Source organism: Camelina sativa, chromosome 16 (assembly GCF_000633955.1).
Source record: "Camelina sativa cultivar DH55 chromosome 16, Cs, whole genome shotgun sequence".
NCBI lineage: Eukaryota > Viridiplantae > Streptophyta > Magnoliopsida > Brassicales > Brassicaceae > Camelina > Camelina sativa.
In genome coordinates this window covers 15,001,780-15,020,935 of record NC_025700.1, presented here as the reverse complement: position 1 = coordinate 15,020,935, position 19,156 = coordinate 15,001,780, and the positions used below count along the sequence as shown (strand labels likewise).

Below are 19,156 nucleotides of genomic sequence, written 5' to 3'. Positions count from 1 at the left end.
ACTTCATGGTTGACACTTGCTGGAAAAACATCAAAATCCCATTACATGGGATTATAGTGGCAAGAAAGCGATATTATTTCATCTCACTTAAACATATGAAACCAACAAGATACTCGCACCTCAAAGACATGGACTCCACATGTGAGAAGTGTTTCTACTACAAACAAAAGTATAAGTTTATCTTTTTACTATAGCTTAACATATCGAGTTGGAAAAGTAGTTTTTGGATTTTCCCAAATGCGAAACAAAATGATACAGATGAATAAGCAAAATATATGATTAGAATAAGGAAAACAGTAAAATATACCCAAACTAATAGGAAAATGCAAATACAATCAACCATCTATAAAATATAATTAAAAATAGTGAACGGAAAAAAAAAATAACAATAGCAAACAACCCCGCGCAACTCGCGGGCCTCATCCCTAGTAATGGTAAATGAGAGTCAAATTCAAATATTCTATTAGTGGTAGTTATAATAAATTAATAATAGTAAACTTTAATATAGCAGTGAAAATCTACCAAAGGCTTTTGATATGGTTTAACGTAAGGCATTTTATTTTTAGTCACTTTGCCATATCTACAAGTACAAAATCTTTTGAAAGATCTATGGACTTTGAACAAATAATTTGCTGAAAAAGGGGTATTGGTTTAGGATTTAGAAAAAGTTTTAATGACTTTAAAGTTATGTAAAATATGTTGTTATTTGGGAGGTACCCGCGTGTAAGCGCGGTAATAAAATTTTTAAAAAAATAGTTTTGATACTTTAGGATATGCTGCTTTTTTTGATTTAATATGTAATATGTAAAATATAGTGTTTTATCTTTTGAAAAAAGTTTATAATGATTTTTTTGATTGTCAATAACTTTTTGTATTTGCACATATACAGAAAGGTTTACTTTCTAAAGATCCATAATATTCTCAATGTAAAATATTAATTAAGTCTTATAAATAAACAATTAACCTGTAGTAAATAGATATTAAGATTCAATAAGTAAATTCAAAATTTTTTTAAGCGTAAGCAAATTCCAAAAGATCAATATTATAATGTGTTATCTCAGTTACAAAATAAAGATGAGAGTAAAACATATTTGGATTTCAAGTAGCGGTTAGTATAAACATTCAGAATTTTTTAGACATTCAAATATATATAAAAAAAAATCTTCAAGGCTCCATTCTTTACATCTAAGTTCCTGAGTTTTCACCTTGATGCTCCATCACATGATTTATGTAATAACTTCCAGCGAATTCAGACCTGTAAATATATAAAGTGTAATAAACAATTTTACTTTAACATCATAGACAACTTGATTTTAATGTACATAATAACATCTTACATAGCCTTGTGATGTTAAATACCTTCATATTCTCCGATATTCATAAACCGCATTACTCAAAACACAAGTTCTTATTTATATATGAGATGGCAACCATTTGATTCCCATGAATACATGAATTGAGAAGCGTAGTTGTCTTTGGCACGACACTTCAAAGTTTCATTCCTACACGTTTAACAAATTTTTAAAATCTTAACAGAGACTACTTGAAATGTAAGTGTCTTAAAGATAGAGTAAATGTCTTTTACCTGCCATTTAATAGCGTGATGACAACTTCATTACTATTATTGGCACTCTCATGTCTTTTTTTGTCCCACATCTATTATACACCCACAAACATCTAATTCGAGAAGAAGACAAAATTTAGCTTTCCAAAGTGTTGCATATCTATTTTTGGTAAAAGTTTAATTTGTACTTTCATATGGGAGGGACCAATACACAAAGTTACAAAATACCTAAGAAGATTAAAGATTTCCAAACACAAAAATACATTTAACTATATTCACGGATTGTACCATAACAATATAAAATTTATTAAAGAAACACTTACCAAAAGAGATGGGATGATTTATTCTTCCACGATATATATATCATCCAAATCCACGAATCGAAAGTAATTCTTTGGACTCAATGGTTGGAGCAGCTTCATCGTGGTATCATTCTTTTCTCCAAGAATGTAAGATCTTGGCGTGGATACACCAATTAGTTCTTTCAAGATGAAGATCAGCAATATAATCGAATCTCATGATTTTCTCAAATTAGGTTTTTTCTTGTTTCTTCTCTGTTATCGAAAAAGAAAAAGGGAATTGAGATTTGTATACAAAGAGTCACGATTAAAGGTAATCCATAAACGTGAATACTGTTTAAGAATTCCTAAGTGTAGATCATATCGTTGTAAGCACTTGTATCGGAAGTCTCAATACTATCTGAACTCAAATATTGTCTCTCTTCCCTAGTATATAATAAAACCAAAATAAGAAAATGTTTATATTGAATTTTGTATACAAAAATGAACTCTTAATATACCTGGAAGCTGTGATTAATTTAATTTATCAACGTCATCATTTCTTTGACTAAAAATAGCTCTTTCGCAAACGATTTTTGCATCGGTCCTTCTTGCAAACGAATTATCGTAGATCTCTATAACAATTGCTTGTACATGATCGTCACATCCCATAATTAATAAATCCACGGGTATTTCTATTTCGACCTCTCTATTGTTAGGCTTGTTGTTTTTTCCATCCCCATCGATTAGCTATTTTGAAAACGTAGAGAGAGCATCCGCATCTTGACTATTAACTGGCCCTCAAAGTCTCATGTTTTGTGTAAGCTGCCCTACAACTATCTCAAAGCAACAATGAGTTTATAGAGGCTAAAACTGTCCCAACTCTACCAGCCTCTGGCACAACCAGTAGAATCTGTCTAAATTACCCCCTAAAACAAAAACTTTACCTCCAAAAACTCGATCACATTTCATAATATCTCGCATACTCCTATCCAACGTTTCAAAACAAAATATTTTCATCATTGGAGCCTCATCCAATATAATGAGCTTTGCTTCTCTAATTAACTCAGTGGGATGGGATTGACCATCTGTTGAACATGTTGTATATTTATCCACATTGATGGGTATACTAAATCTAGAATGAGCTGTCCGACCACCTTCCATAAGTAAAGCAGCTATAGCACTTGATGCAAATTAAGAACAATATCATCCCTAGATCGAATATCAGCGCCAAGAATACTCCACAAGAATGTTTTTCCAGTATCACCAACACTACAAGAAAACACGCGTTTTGCAAGGACGAGTTGCGACGGACTATAGCTCTCGCAAATTTGCGGTGGATTTGCCAGGAAAGTACGAGAAACAAAAGATCCCTAGCAAATCCCTCGCAAAATTGCGAGGAAGCCAGTCGTCGCAAATCCGCTGCTCATTTGCGAGGCATTTACGAAAAATTCGCAGGGAATGTCACCTTCCTCGCAAATCAATCGCAATATTGCGACGCATTTGCAAAAACACAATCCATAGCAAAATTGCTATGGACATGCGAGTGAATTGCGATAGCCATAGCAAATCCATTGCAAAATTAGGAAATTATTTTTTTTATAAATATTACAAAACTTAATATAATTATTCTGAAATATATTTCAATGTGTTCATAAGGTGAATTATTCTGAAATACATTACTAATACATTACTATTAATGATTAAAAAGATGATAGAAAAGAGTATGATGAGACATTGGACCTTATAATATACTTGAAAGTTAATTTTACTAACTTTTAAAATTATTTTGATGGTTTTTATAAATTAAATATACAAGGTTTGCGACAAATTTGCGACTGATTTGCGACTGATTTGCTAGATAAACGGGTCTGTAAACCAAAATGTTTACACCCAGTTCATATCATCTCAAGGGTTATTGATAACTCTCTAATTTACATGTTTTTAGCATCCTTTTTTGTCCATATTTTGCATTGTTCATACCCTTAACTTAGTATTTTTTTAGGTCATTAATTGTAGGAATTCACTTTTAGGCTATTTAGGGTGTTGCATTTTTGCATTTGCATATTTTGGATGAAAAAATAGGTGCTTAAGAGCCTAAAATGGGGAAAAACAAGGACAAACCCGAGCATGTACCCGAAGGAGCCATCGAGCTGGAAGAACAAGTCCGAACCCCAACACAATCGAGGAGGATCCAAGAGCCGGAAGAACAACCCGAAGATCTACTCGAGGAGTAACCCGACTTCATCCTCGTGTACCCCATCGAGTGGACCATCGGGCAGGTCTGGGAAGCTAGGTCAAAGGGGTTTCCATATATAAACCCCTCCTCTCCTTCCTCGCAAACGAGCACACTGCAGAACCTCAAACCAGAGAGCGAGAGCTTCTGTGAGAGAATTGAGCGACTCAAACACTTTTCCCTTTTGTTTTAGATTTTATTTCATAACTTTTTATCATTTCTTTAGATTTCCTTCTTGTACTCTTATACCTCTACTCTATCGTTTAATATAATGCAATTTTCTTTCATATTTGTTGTTATGTTTCTTGCTATGATTTCCGAGTAGTGTAGTAAAGTTTCTAGGGATGGGATAGATGATGTTGTGTTCTTGATCGGTTAGGATGTCTTAGTTGATTGTATATGTTTAATAGATTTCCGTCTAGATTGGTGTTCTTAATGCTGTCAACAAACCGAGAGGGTGAGATTAGATCTAAGGTGTTTTACCACCGAGAGGTGTAGATGAGATGTTTGAATCAACCAATGCTAGAGGTTTACTCACTTAGCCTAAGAGATTAGATGAGTAAGGGGTTTACTGACAATAATAAATCAGATCTTAATGTCTGCTTGGTCATGTTTCTCCAACGAGAGTTGGGTAGGGGAGTGATCAAGGTTGATTGTTTCTATCACTAGAGTGTTTTAACAAGATTTGAGAGATTCATTGTCTAGGAAATATATTCTTTAGGCATGTAAGGCATATGTACTGGTTAGGAACACTTATGATTCGATTACCCCATCCTTAGAAGCTTTCGTATTTTAATAGCTTGCATTTTCATTCGTTACTCGATCTCTTACCCGATCAGGTACACGATAACCTACATCGAGTAACCCCTCGAGTTGTTCATATTTCATTTGCTTACTCGATCACCCCACCCGATCATGTACTCGAATGCTTGCATCGAGTGCTTAGGTTGTGTGGTTCTTTGTTTATATTCTTTTCTTTTATTATTTTAGGATTGTTAGATAAAACCCTACAACTGCTTGGCTTGACTTGCATTATTCTGATTGCATCCTTCCTGCTAGCATAAACAACCATTTGGATTGATAACCCTTTGTACTACAACTGCATAGAGAATTGATACCCTGGGTGAAAACCTGTCTATCAGTTATCTCCTCCCATCTCTGCTTGATGGATACGCTCTACTGGCCCTGCTCAAAGGGTACCTTCTCCCGCTTCTTCTCAGGGAACCTCACCAGCAACACAAGATAACCGTAATGCAACCTCTTCAGGGGTGCAAAATGATCTTCCTCCTCAGCAATCAACTTCGCGTGTCAACAGTATGTCTGTCTCTCAAACTTTTTTCACTTTGGAAGAGTTACTTGCAAGTCTCGGGCGTGCTGGCTTACCAAAACTGGACCTAAGCGACCTCCGGGTACTCTCTGGTGAGAATGTTATGTATCTAACCTATAGTTTATCTTTATGTTTTGTATTTTCAATGATCCTCATTCCTTTTATCTTATGTTTTGTAGGTTTGACCAGGATTTTCGGTTGCTGCTACTGTCCGGACCATTTTTGAAAGAGATTTCAAATCAGCTCATGTCAATTGGACCCAAACACCAGGTCCGGTTGTAAACCGGTGGTTTGAAACTTTTGCGGTAAGTTACAGATTTGTTGATGTGTTTAAATTACAGATTTTGTGTGTTTATCACTTGATTCTAGTTATGATTCTGATTCTGATTATGATTTATGTCTTTACAAGCAAACATATAACTGGGATGTGTCCATCAATGGAAGAGTTAGAGCTGAGTTTGAAAAGAAGTTGAAGACCCGGATGAGTAATCAAGTATCTCGGTGGTNATGTCTGTCTCTCAAACTTTTTTCACTTTGGAAGAGTTACTTGCAAGTCTCGGGCGTGCTGGCTTACCAAAACTGGACCTAAGCGACCTCCGGGTACTCTCTGGTGAGAATGTTATGTATCTAACCTATAGTTTATCTTTATGTTTTGTATTTTCAATGATCCTCATTCCTTTTATCTTATGTTTTGTAGGTTTGACCAGGATTTTCGGTTGCTGCTACTGTCCGGACCATTTTTGAAAGAGATTTCAAATCAGCTCATGTCAATTGGACCCAAACACCAGGTCCGGTTGTAAACCGGTGGTTTGAAACTTTTGCGGTAAGTTACAGATTTGTTGATGTGTTTAAATTACAGATTTTGTGTGTTTATCACTTGATTCTAGTTATGATTCTGATTCTGATTATGATTTATGTCTTTACAAGCAAACATATAACTGGGATGTGTCCATCAATGGAAGAGTTAGAGCTGAGTTTGAAAAGAAGTTGAAGACCCGGATGAGTAATCAAGTATCTCGGTGGTAGGGTAAGTGGAAGAAGAAAGGTAATGACGCAATGCCGCGGTGGCTTGATCCTACCGTAGAGGATGGCTTGGTCAAGTTTTGGTGTGAACCATAATCAGAAGCAAAGAGTATCAATAGTTGTAATGCTCACTATAGTGATCCTGGGTGCACCGGAATACATAAGCATTGTTTTAGTCAGACCACTTTTAAAGCCCGAGCACGAAAGCTTGTAAGTACCTCTGTTTAACACAAGTTCTTTAATCATATCATATCTACAATATAGTAATATAGTTGTTTCTCTGTTTTTAGTCTGAGAGGACTCGTGAGCCACTACCTGATTTCCTGCGAGTCCTAAAAGACACTCATAGGAAACCTGATGGGTCGTTTGTTGATAGAATGTCTGAGAAGGTGTACAATGAAGTGTCGTCAAAGATAGGTGAAGCCGAGTCTGAGCTTTTATCAGCAGATAACATGGAGAGTAGTGCTTCTGGCGGGTTATCAGTAACTGTGAAGAACCAAATTTATGCCGAGTAAAACATGATTCATTGTTTATGTTAATGTTTGTGTTTGTGTAAACTATTTGTTATGGTGTATATGTTTATGTTTTTGTAAACACTTATGGTGTGTATATGTTTTTTTGGCAGGTTGCTCCGAAGAAAAAGAACCGGATATATGTTGTTGGTAACATGCAAGCAGAAGCATCTTCAGCTCAGATTGGTCAACCGCCTCCTCCTTCTGAAGATCCACTTGTTATAGCTGCGAAGCTTGCTGTTGCCGAAGCTGTCCTTGCAACTCAGGCCACTCAACTACAGGCCAATGCAGAGAAGATGCAAGAAAATTCTCTGAAGATGCAAGAAAATTTAGAGAAGAGGCATAGTTATGATGCATACTTCGATTATCTTGCAGAGAAAGATCCAGACTTTGCTGCTAGATTTCCTCGAGAATATTCGGCGACCAGACCTGCGACCGGAGATGTAACCACCAAAGAACCTACCATCGGACAGTAAACACTGATGAACTCTTGTGACAACCCATCCCGCGGACACCACTAGCCCACCGCTAGCCGTCCCAACGGACCATCCGTGGACCAAATGCTCTCAAACTTTTTTCACTTTGGAAGAGTTACTTGCAAGTCCCAGGCGTGCTGGCTTACCAAAACTGGATCCTAAGCGACCTCCGGATACTCTCTGGTGAAAATGTTATGTATCTAACCTATAGTGTATCTTTATGTTTTGTATTTTCAATGATCCTCATTCCTTTTATCTTATGTTTTGTAGGTTTGACTAGGATTTTCGGTTGCTGCTACTGTCCGGACCATTTTTGAAAGAGATTTCAAATCAGCTCATGCCAATTGGACCCAAACACCAGGTCCGGTTGTAAACCGATGGTTTGAAACTTTTGCGGTAAGTTACAGATTTGTTGATGTGTTTAAATTTCAGATTTTGTGTGTTTATCACTTGATTCTGGTTATGATTCTGATTCTGATTATGATTTATGTCTTTACAAGCAAACATATAACTGGGATGCGTCCATCAATGGAAGAGTTAGAGCTGAGTTTGAAAAGAAGTTGAAGACCCGGATGAGTGATCAAATATCTCGGTGGTAGGGTAAGTGGAAGAAGAAAGGTAATGACGCAATACCGCGGTGGCTTGATCCTACCGTATAGGATGGCTTGGTCAATTGGTGGCAACTTGTCCTGTGGAAAGGTTGTTAAAGGGTGGGGACCAGGGTTCGAGGAACGTCTGGCGCACCAATAACCTACTGGTGGATTTGGATATCCATAGTGATGGGTTAGGATCGATGCCCTGCAGGGCCAGCTTGGAGTCCGTTGGGCCGGCTAGTGATGGGCTAGTGGGCCTACGGATAGTCCGTTGGGACGGCTAGCAGTGAGACTAGTGGGGTCCATGGGACGGGTTGTCACAACTCTATCCTTTGAACCTCTCATATGTAATGTTTTGTGTAGAACAAAATCGGTTATTATGTTTTGTTAACTTATTTTGTAAACTTAGTATTTCTAATTACAACTTTAATTTGCAAAAGTTTTCAAGGTTTAATTTTAATTACAGGTTTAATTCTCATTAAGTTTACCAAAACGAAAATTTTAATTTTTTATAGGGAATTTGTTAGAAATACCCTTTTTGATATACCTTTTTACAAAAATATCATTTTTTTGGTCATTTTCATTTTTGCCCTCTTTTTTTTAATGACTATTATATCCTTACATGAAAATTAATTTAATCAATAAAATGAAAAACAAATTTTTTCGACATATTTTCCCGCCAAAATTTTTTTCTGCCAAATAAATTTCGAAAAAGTTTTCTCGCCAAAACATTTTTGTCAAAAAAAGTTTGACAAAAAATTTCGACAAAAAAATTTTCCCGCCAAAAACTTTTCCACCAAAAAAAATTTGCAAGGCTTTTATAAGGTTTCTAAAAGGTTGACAACCTTATAAACACTTTTACAAGGTTTTTAAAAGGTTATTAAAATGTTTTTAAAAGATTTTTAGAAGCGTTTACAAGCTTTTTAAAAGGTTATTATTAAAAAAATCTTTTATAAGCCTTTTAGAAACCTGTTAAAAACCTTGTAAACGCTTTTACAAAACATTTTAAAAGAATTTATAAGGTTTTTAAAATATACAAAATTCTAAATTTTTGGTGGGAAAATCCAATTTTGTAATTTTGGCGAGGGTTTTTTATTTTATTTTTTGGCGGGAATTTTTTTTTGCGGGATATTTTTTCAATTTTGATGACTGTACATTTTTGTTGTCACTCAAAAAGGGTAATTTGGTCATTTTGCACATAAATAGGGATAGTTTTAAAAATGGTCAACATGGAGGAGCATTTTTAAAAAAAGGCATGGAAAAAGGGGCATTCACCGTTATTAGAATTTGCAATGGAAATATTAATTGCAAAAACATCGCAAATTTGTGAGGGATTTATTAGATACAAAAGTTTCTAGGATATTGCTAGATAAAAAGAACCTCGCAATATGCATGGGATTTGCGAGGGAAAATTATTCCTCGGAAAACTTGTGAGGGATTTGCAACGTTGACCAATTTGCGAGAAACGATTTGCGACATTTGCGAGGGATTTGCGATATATATGTCCATCACAAAAGGCATGTTTTCTTGTAGTTCAAATCCATGAACAAAAAACATACCTCCCTTGTTTCGATTCACAACATCAATTATTTGTAGGTAGACACTTTTTTGCTCATCGGTTGACATACTTAATAACCTGTCGTAATCCTCTCTTTGGTCATCACGGTTATAGTTTCTCTTATCTCTGAAAAGCATATTCTCATTATTATCTATCAAATAATCGTCTGGTTTAGACATATTCACAATAGTTGATCGATTGGTTGAACCAAGTGGGAGAGATTTTTCTTCCCATAAACACAAGATTCTAATCCGGATTTTCCATTCGTGATTTGAAGGATTCAAACGTGAAACACGATCAGTTTGAGAATATATGACCATAATATAACCTGCACTAAATATTTCAAAACTATAAAGCACTCATAATTGAAGCTTGGTTAGCAGCGTATCCCCAGTCCTTAGCCCTGTACGATGCACCAGGTGGCTCAGATCACTCTCCTATCTTGGTGGCAACATCAGACGAAGCAACACGGAGGAAAATACCTTTCAAATTCTACTCTTTCTTCACCACTCATCCCGACTACGGAAATCTGGTTGCTACAGCTTGGACTTCGACTGACTCAAGGGTCTCAGCAATGTTCTCTCTATGCCAATGGATGAAAGCAGTAAAGCTTGCTTGCAAAGCACTAAACCAGAGGAGTTACAGTAATATCCAATCTAGGACAGCAGAGGCTTTTGAAAATCTCACGAATATTCAGTCGTCGATTCTCTCTAATCCAATGCCAGTTTTATTTGAGGAGGAAAGAATTTGCAGAGGCCGATGGATCCCACTAGCAAATGCAGAAGAGGCTTTTCTAAGGGAAAAATCCAGGGTCAGGTGGTGTCTAGAAGGAGATTCAAATACACGTTTCTTCCATATCCGAGACTAAAGAAAGATTAACAGATAAGGCTATTCTTCAAGATATAATAGTAGTCTACTATCACCAGCTCCTAGGCACAAAGAACACTCTAGTTGAACCACTTTCGGTGCAGAGGATCAAGGAAATCACTACCTATCGATGCACCGCAGATCAGGCTTCTGTTCTTACAGCAATTCCAACTCCATAACAGATTACAAGTACTCTCTTCTCTCTTCCAAGAAGCAAGGCCCCGGGTCCTGATGGTTTCACAGTGGAATTCTTCATCTCTTCTTGGGGTGTTGTCGGACCAACTGTGATTGAAGCGGTAAGGGAGTTCTTTATTACCGGAAAGCTACTAAAGCAGATCAATGCAACCATTCTGGTGCTACTACCAAAAACAGTATCGGCAGAGCGACTCACTGATTTTAGACCATCTCTTGCTGCAACACAATCTACAAGGTAATATCCAGACTCCTAGCAAAAAGACTCAAGCTCATTACCTCTCAAGCAGTTCAGAGGAATCAGGTTGCCTTCATCCCATGCAGGATACTCAGTGAAAACGTGCTGCTAGCCTCAGACCTCGTAGCTGATTTTAACAAAGATGGTCCAATCACAAGAGGATGTCTCCAAATTGATTTGTCCAAAGCTTTTGACAACGTCGATTGGGGCTTTCTAACTAACATTCTCACTACTAATGATCTCCTTGCAATGTTCATAAATTGGTTAGTGACTTGCTTCTCCACTCCTTCCTACTCAGTGGCTTTTAATGGGGAATTAACAGGCTATTTCCCGGGAAGGAAGGGCCTAAGACAAGGAGATTCTATCTCAGCTCCCTTATTCACCTTGGTCATGGACGTCCTCTCAAAACAGTTGGACGAATCAGCTTTAAGGCGCAGCTTTCAACCGCACCCCAAGTGTCTCCAGCCACTCATCACTCATCTTAGCTTCGCTGACGACATCCTAGTCTTCTTTGATGGAGGAAGGCAGTCTTTGGTTGAAATTCTTCGAATATTGGATCAGTTCAAAGCTTTTTCAGGTCTCGGAGTCAATCTTATTAAATCGTGTCTCTACCTTGACGAAAACAATAGAGACATCATAAGTGAGATGGCGACAAGGCACAATCTGGCATATGACTCAGTTCCCCTGACTCCACACAAGCTCCAGCCAACAGATTATCAACCGTTAATAGACAAGGTTCAAAGTCGCATCTCAGGCTGGACAAGTAGACACCTCTCCTTTGCAGGTCGACTACAATTGCTTCATTCTGTTATCAACAGCACAATAAATTTATGGGCATCAGTTTTTTTCCTACCAACCAAATGTTTGGAAAAGTTGGAGCGTATTTGCAACGCTTTTCTGTGGAACGGTGTTGCATCCTCTGCTCGCGGAGCAAAGGTCTCTTGGGAAGTGGTTTGCTCGCCAAAAGCATCTGGAGGTTTGGGTCTGAAGAGATTGGTTGACTGGAACTAGGTTTTCGGACTTAAGATGATTTGGCTACTCTACTCACAGGCAGGTTCCTGATGGGTCTCCTGGGTAAAGCATCACTTAATTCGCGATAGAAGCTTTTGGGAAGCAGACTTTCAAAATACAGGGAGCTGGATCTGGAAGCGGATGACGAAACTAAGGGCGTTGGCAAGACCTTTTGTGCACTGCAGTGTTGTATCCGGTTTCTAAGCCTTATTTTGGCATGATAATTGGACAGGTCTCAGCCCTTTACTGGATATCCTTGGAGACTCTGGTCCTCGAGTTACAGGCATAGGCATTCTCGCTCCGGTCAGAGCTGCCTCAGTCAACAATGATTGGCTTATACCAAGGGGACGCCACCCTCTCGTACAACTCCTCAGAACCTGTCTTCACAACCAATCGCCGCCTTCATCAACCATAGGTGAAGATTAGTTTCATTGGATGTTAACTCCGGATGATGCTCACAAAACTTTTTCCACAAGTAGAACTTGGCGACATTTGCATCCTGTGGGTCCAACCGTTCCATGGTTCTCTCAGTTCTGGTTCAAGCATCATATCCCCAAGATGGCTTTCATTACTTGGCTGACAGTGCAGGATAGATTGACGACTCGCGATCGCCTCCGGAGGTGGAATCTACCGGTACCAAGTTCTTGCCTTCTTTGCCAAGCTGGTAATGAATCACGAGATCACTTGTTTTTTGATTGCCTCTACACTAACAATCTCTGGTTAAGTTTCTTTGCTCAATTCCAACCACCTTCGAGTCCCTCTTTCAACAACTTCTTAACCTGGATCAAGAGACCCACATCAAACGCAAAGCTCAACTCCGTCTGCAAGCTCATTTTCCAAGCCTTGATATACACCATTTGGAAGGAACGCAATGCTCGTTTACATAGCTCAACAATGCGTTCAGAGGCTCAGCTACTACGAGAAGTCCAGCTCCTTCTCCGCAGGAAATTACTAGGTCTTTATCGCAAGCATGATACATAGCAACCCGCCAACTCGCTACAAGACTCATACCTTGCTATTTGGTTCACTTACTTCCAATCACCATAACTTTTCATGCAAATGTATTCAATGATGTGTTTTTTTTTTCTACAATAGCTCCACTTATGTATAACGTTTATCCGATATTTATTCCGGATTTCTAATGAAATCGGTATTTATTATAAATAAATAAAAAAGATTTAGGGATTTTGAGAAATTGTTAATTTGATTGATTAGGATTGCAAATTGTGGCTAATGCAGTACATATAGAAGCGAGAAAGATGAAATAGCCTAAACCAGGTTATTAACCGATTTATCCGATAATAAATCCGATCTCTAAAAACTAACTACATACAGTAAAACCTCTATAAATTAATAATGTTGGGACCATGAAATTCTATTAATTTATAGAAATTTTTTTAAAAATAACTCTAATAAAAATTAATGTGTATATATATACATATATTTAAATATTTTTCTAATTATTAATTTATATTATTGATGAGACCATATATTTACAAAGAATTTTCAAAAAAATTATTATCCCCTAATATTAAAAGAGAAGCACATTCTTGAAAAAGCTGATGAGCCGTCGTCAGAGAGCTCGGTGTATTTTTTAACAAAATACCCTAAAATTTCCTACTTAATTACATTAACATGCCATTATATTTATAAAAAACAATTAACTGAATAATAATTAGATAGGTCATCATTTTCACACAAATTCAAATATCACATATTAATACTAATTAAATAATACATACTATTTTAAGACAAAATTTCACTAAAAATTAATTATAAATATACAAGTCAAAGTTATATTAATTTTAAGAAATCAATATAATCAATATTTAGTAAAATATTCTAAAGAGGCTATCAAAAACATATCAATTAATATAAAGTTAATAAAAATAAAGAAAATATAACTTATTAACAAAATCATATAAAACAAAATGTTATTTTTTTATGTTAGTATTATTACCATAATAATTAAAATAACAAGCTTTCAATAGTTATTATAATTGATTATAAAAGAAGTATATTACCCCTGAATTGTCTCCAACTCATTAAAAAAACTTAATTCCCAATAAATAAATATAAAAATGACAACAAATTAGAGGATATCATGATGTATGATTATATATATATATATATATATATATATATATCTAAGTATGTAAACTAATTAATCTCAACATTTCTTGTGATTATTCATTAAACATGGAAATATTGATAACCAAATAAGAATATATGTTCTAATTGTACAATCATCTATGTGCTATTAAAAAGGAATGAGACAATAAACTTTATCATTATAAATAAATTTAGTACCAAAAAAATCATAATATATTTAAAATGAGTGATTATTAGATTATGAAAAATTGTTATAGTTACTCGATTAACCTTAAATATAAATTTGATTTTAAGCACACAAATATATATATATATATATATATTGCAAAAAAATGTAACATTTTATAAATATATATTGCCAAAAATTGTAATATTTCATAATGGTTTTTTTGGTAATAATCCGTCATTTATAGAAAATATTAACAGACCGACTAACTCAAAAAGATTTAAATAGCCTAATCAAAAATATTAAATCAATAAATTAGATTATCTTCATAAAATTAAGTTTATAATCCGATTTTTACTAACATGTAATAAAATTAAATAATTGAACTACCAAGTAATTTAGTATATGTTGTTATGGTTACATAAGAAACATGCAAAATTATTATGATTACAAATTAAAACATAAGAGATATTAATTTGATTTTTAAACCACACAAAAGACATGTTGCAATAAATAGTAACATTTTATTAATATTTTATCCACCGTAAAACCTCTTACACATTCAAAGATTTCACGGGTGAAACGTATTTTTTACATGAAAAAATGCAGCTTTGAATAGATAAATAAAAAACTTAAGTTACATATTATTGATTCTAGGATAATATTTTTACTTATAATAATTTTCTTTAATCGCACATAATGCGGGTTGTTACCTTGTCTTATTATATTATCGAATTATGTCTAAAATTATACTAGTTCTAACTTAGAATTAAATAAATTTATTAATTTATAGAAATTATTAATTTATGGAACATTAATTTATAGAGGTTCTACTGTATAATAAAAGATAAAAGCCAAAAGGAGAGCGGAAAACCAAAACAAAAGGTAATCTGATTAAAATCGGAAAATAAAAGCAAGATCTAACTTTTCTCTCTATGAAAGATTCGAAAGAGTTAAGATCCGATTACCCGACCCAACAATGGCATTTCGTTAAGCAGATTTCAAATTTTAATACTTAATATGGTCCATTTCTCTGATTATGAATTAAAAANAAAAAAAAAAAAAAAAAAAAAACTTGAAACATTACATTACAAGTGTTCGTGCATAGGAACGAGTGTATTAGCAAAACACAAAAAAAAAATGAAAACCCATTTCCAAAGTCAAAAGCCCTCAGTGTTGTGTATTTCTTCACTTTATTAGCTGAGCAATTGCTGTCTTCGTGAGTGGATTTCCTCCAGCTAGTAAACTCGTCCAAAGCCAAACCTGTTTTCCCGCAATGACGAGAGAAGGGGAGGCTCCATTTAGAGGCACTCCTAGAAGGATGTTATACCTCCTCAACCTAAGTTGATGTAAGGCGACCGAATAGTCTTTATCGCCGGAAATGACCATAATATTAGCAGGGATAGGATTCGTCATTGTCCAGTTAAAAATATCTCCAATGATCTTATAGTCACTCACATCCTTATCATCGTTATCTTCTGAACAAGGAAATAAAAGAAAACAAACTTAGAATGTTTGATTATCAAAAGAATAAAAATACAAAACTTATAGATAACAAATAGCCATGTTTGATTGTCTTGGACGAAGAAAGGGTTTGCAGGTTATGTATTTCTTTTCTAAAATCTCTTTGATAGACAACAAGTAAAAAACCTTTTTAATATGAAGATTTAAAATGTTAACAGCAGATTTTGCATAAGTACTCTACATTTTTTCCCCAGATTATTCCCCTTTTTAAGGCTTAAAAGAAGTGTATCTTATGGTTTTCATACTTCAAAATTGAATGAAAATTAATTATTTGTTGAATACTTTCGTACGTAATAATATTGAGAATCTAATTACATTTGTAAATTTTGGTAAGAATTTTGACAATTTTTTGGAGAAAGATAGTACAGTAAAACTTCTATAAATTAATTATGTCGGGACCATGACATTTTATTAATTTATAGTGATATTAATTTATCTATAAATTAATAATAATTATTTTATAGTGTAAATTAATAATTATTAATTTATAGGTATATTTTTAATTGTTAAATTTTTTAAAAATTATGAATTGAGACAATTTTTGTAAAATAAAATTAGAATTTTGGATGTTGTAAATTTTATGGTACTAGAATTGAATTTTAAATAATTAACAAATATTATAGACAAGTTCACTTATACACATGACATAAATATTCAAATTTATGAATAAGAATATCGATTGTCAGATTTTAATAGTCTATCAAACTATCAAAAAGTAAATGATGCATATTTAGAAATTGAAAACTTTAATAACTTTTAACTATTTTATGAAATGTTATAGAATATTTTATATCATTATAGTTTGAAGATACAACATAACAATTGTTTTATAGATATAAAGTTTAAGAGAAACATATTTTACTATATCAGCATATATATATATATATAAATTTATATGATTATTAATTTATGATATTATTAGAACCATATTATACATGGAGATTTCAAAAAAAATTATTATCTTGTCCCGACTTGGAACTACCAAAATTTATTAATTTATAGTGTTTATTAATTTAGAGTATTAATTTATAGAGGTTTTACTGTATGTTAAATTTGATAGCAATAATTCCAAAATTTTAGATTGATTTTTTACATTAAAATTTTGATTTTGCTCTTTGAAATTATATTTCGTAGTGACATCATGATGTAATGATTTTTATAAGATTTTAGGTTATTTTTAAAGATGTAACCTTGTATTTTTTTTTTCTAATGCTTCCAATGAAAAAAATTGAAAGGAAAAAGAAAAGGTAAAAAAATTACTTGGTGGAACATGATGCAAGTCTATTCCAGTAGAGATCAGAGCCTGCTGGGTCAAATGAGGAATCAGTTGCATATCACCGAAGGCATAGATCGACATGGGACCTCGGTAATTCGCTTTTTCAAGCGAGTCCCTAATGCTCCCCCCGAGGCGGCGCGCATCATAACCCTTAGGAATGTGGCAATTCTCCGTGTCCCACCATACAGCTATTTTGGCTGTCGTAAAGTCTATCCCCTCCTTCGTAAAGGAAAAAAACAATGAGATGGAAAGCGTAAGGGATTTTATATAACGAGTTAATTGAATGTATTATAAAGTTAGAGAAAAAATAATGTTTTATATTATGAGGTTTAATAGTATAATCACACTTGTCATGGATTCACAGTAGATATAATTCAGAAAACGCAATTTACTAATGTGTTATGTGCTATATAAATATAGGGTATGATACATTAATCAATTAAGAAAATAATAGTAATATAATATTATGGATGACGGTTTAAATTAAAAAAAAATATTAGAACACAGATGCAAGCATATATTTTTTTGTTAAAGACTATAATATATTATATTGGCGTGCAAGCATATATTATAAAGTTAGAAAAAGGACTATAATTAAATATAAGTATACACTATAGCAACTACCTGTGGTTGAGGCGGCGAACAAGGTACAGGTGCATGGGTGGCTGAATTTTTATTTTTAAAAAGTTATATACAAATAAAAATTTTCAAATAAAATTCTTAATGTATAAAATAAGAGAAAGAAAAAAAAATACCAAATCTATGCTGAGGCCTATTAAGAACCCATAGAGGCGCACGACGAGCCCCTAGAAAAACAATTGTAATTAAAAAAAAATAGAGAAAAAAAAAGAGAGAAGGAGAAAGGAAAAAAAAAAAAAAACAAACATTACCTAGAATAGGCCTAGACATAAAAATCGTACCCGAATATCCAACTCGGAACTCAACCCAAAAAACCAGATTCGGGTTGGGTACGAGTTTGTCTATAATACCCTATTGGGTTCTATTTTCTAATACTCGTGGGTTCGGGTTAGGGTCGGGTAATACCCGGTACCCGTTTGGGTACCCATTAAACTCGAACATATAAACATATTTATAATATTTATCATTAATATAATGTAATTACCCAAATTATAATTTTGAATATTTCATTTAGTTTTATACTTAAATATCAAAAATAATCAAAATATCTAAAATATTTTGTTATGTAAGTCAAAATTTAACTAAATTTATATAAATTTAATTATATTTTTTCGGGTATCCGGTAGTTCGGGTACTAATCGGGTTCTAAAATTTGTAACCCAAACCGACTTGAACCTGATAGTACCCAAACCGAACCGAACCCATATATCTAAAAATACCCAATAGGTTTTATTTTTTTAAATCCGTTTACCCGAACCCGAATGGATAATATCCAAACCCGAACGGGTTATCCGAATGCCCAACCCTAACCCAGAAAGCGGGGGTTTACAAATCGATCACCGAAACTGGCTGTGCGAAGTAGATGCCTAAACATCATTTTTTTGAACAATCGAATCCTACCCTGCTGAATTGAATCGTAAACCTGGTTATTAACTAAGTAATGCAAACAAAAAACAGAGCTCTGTTTTAGCGACAGATCTGTTTAAATCCGGTCCGATTGTACAGATCATAATCCGACTCCGAAATAGATCAAAACCTAAACGCATGATCAAAAAAACAAAGAGAACGAGGGGCTGAGATCGAGAGAGCTTACCACGATGAGCTGGTGAATTTGCCTGCAATAGATTCTTTTTATTTAGTTCGATGGAGAACAATGCTAAAAAGAGGGTTATATATGAGTATCACATTACGTAAACTGATAAAAAGAGGGTCCTTAAAAAAGTAGTACAAAGCTAAGATGTGACTCATGAAGGCCCAATACCTACATGGCCGAAGTTACATTATTTCAGACCATTTGTTTTTTTTCTTATAATAATTTCTGGTAACAGTATCATTTTTTATTTATTTTATTTTTTTGTCAAAAGGTAAAAGTATCATTTAACTCACGATTTTTCAAATTTAAACCATTTTAATCATAAATTTCATATGTGACCATTTTCAAGATGAATTTTTCGTTGACTTTGGTCTTTAATTATTATTTTCTATTGACGAGCGAAAACAATCATCACGTTAAATCCTTTAACAGAGCATGTAACAGACGTTTAATTATTGTTAATTGATTTCT

At 34.1% G+C, this 19,156-nt stretch overlaps 1 protein-coding gene across 1 annotated transcript; it reads right to left on the bottom strand.

Annotated features, from left to right (window-relative positions):
* Positions 15,144-18,748, bottom strand: LOC104750623. The gene is made up of 5 exons (XM_019237950.1): positions 18,686-18,748; positions 17,709-17,759; positions 17,578-17,618; positions 16,938-17,172; positions 15,144-15,631 (listed from the first exon to the last, which is right to left on the bottom strand). Exons 4-5 carry the CDS (start codon positions 17,032-17,034, stop codon positions 15,342-15,344), a joined length of 387 nt encoding a protein of 128 aa, XP_019093495.1. The 5' UTR covers positions 17,035-17,172; positions 17,578-17,618; positions 17,709-17,759; positions 18,686-18,748; the 3' UTR covers positions 15,144-15,341.

Excerpts from the sequence above, each read along its gene's own strand:
- LOC104750623 (XM_019237950.1), bottom strand. The coding sequence starts at position 17,034 with ATGTCGATCTATGCCTTCGGTGATATGCAACTGATTCCTCATTTGACC. Across the intron at positions 15,632-16,937 it reads CTTGCATCATGTTCCACCAA|AAGATAACGATGATAAGGAT; the intron begins GTAATTTTTTTA and ends TTCCTTGTTCAG.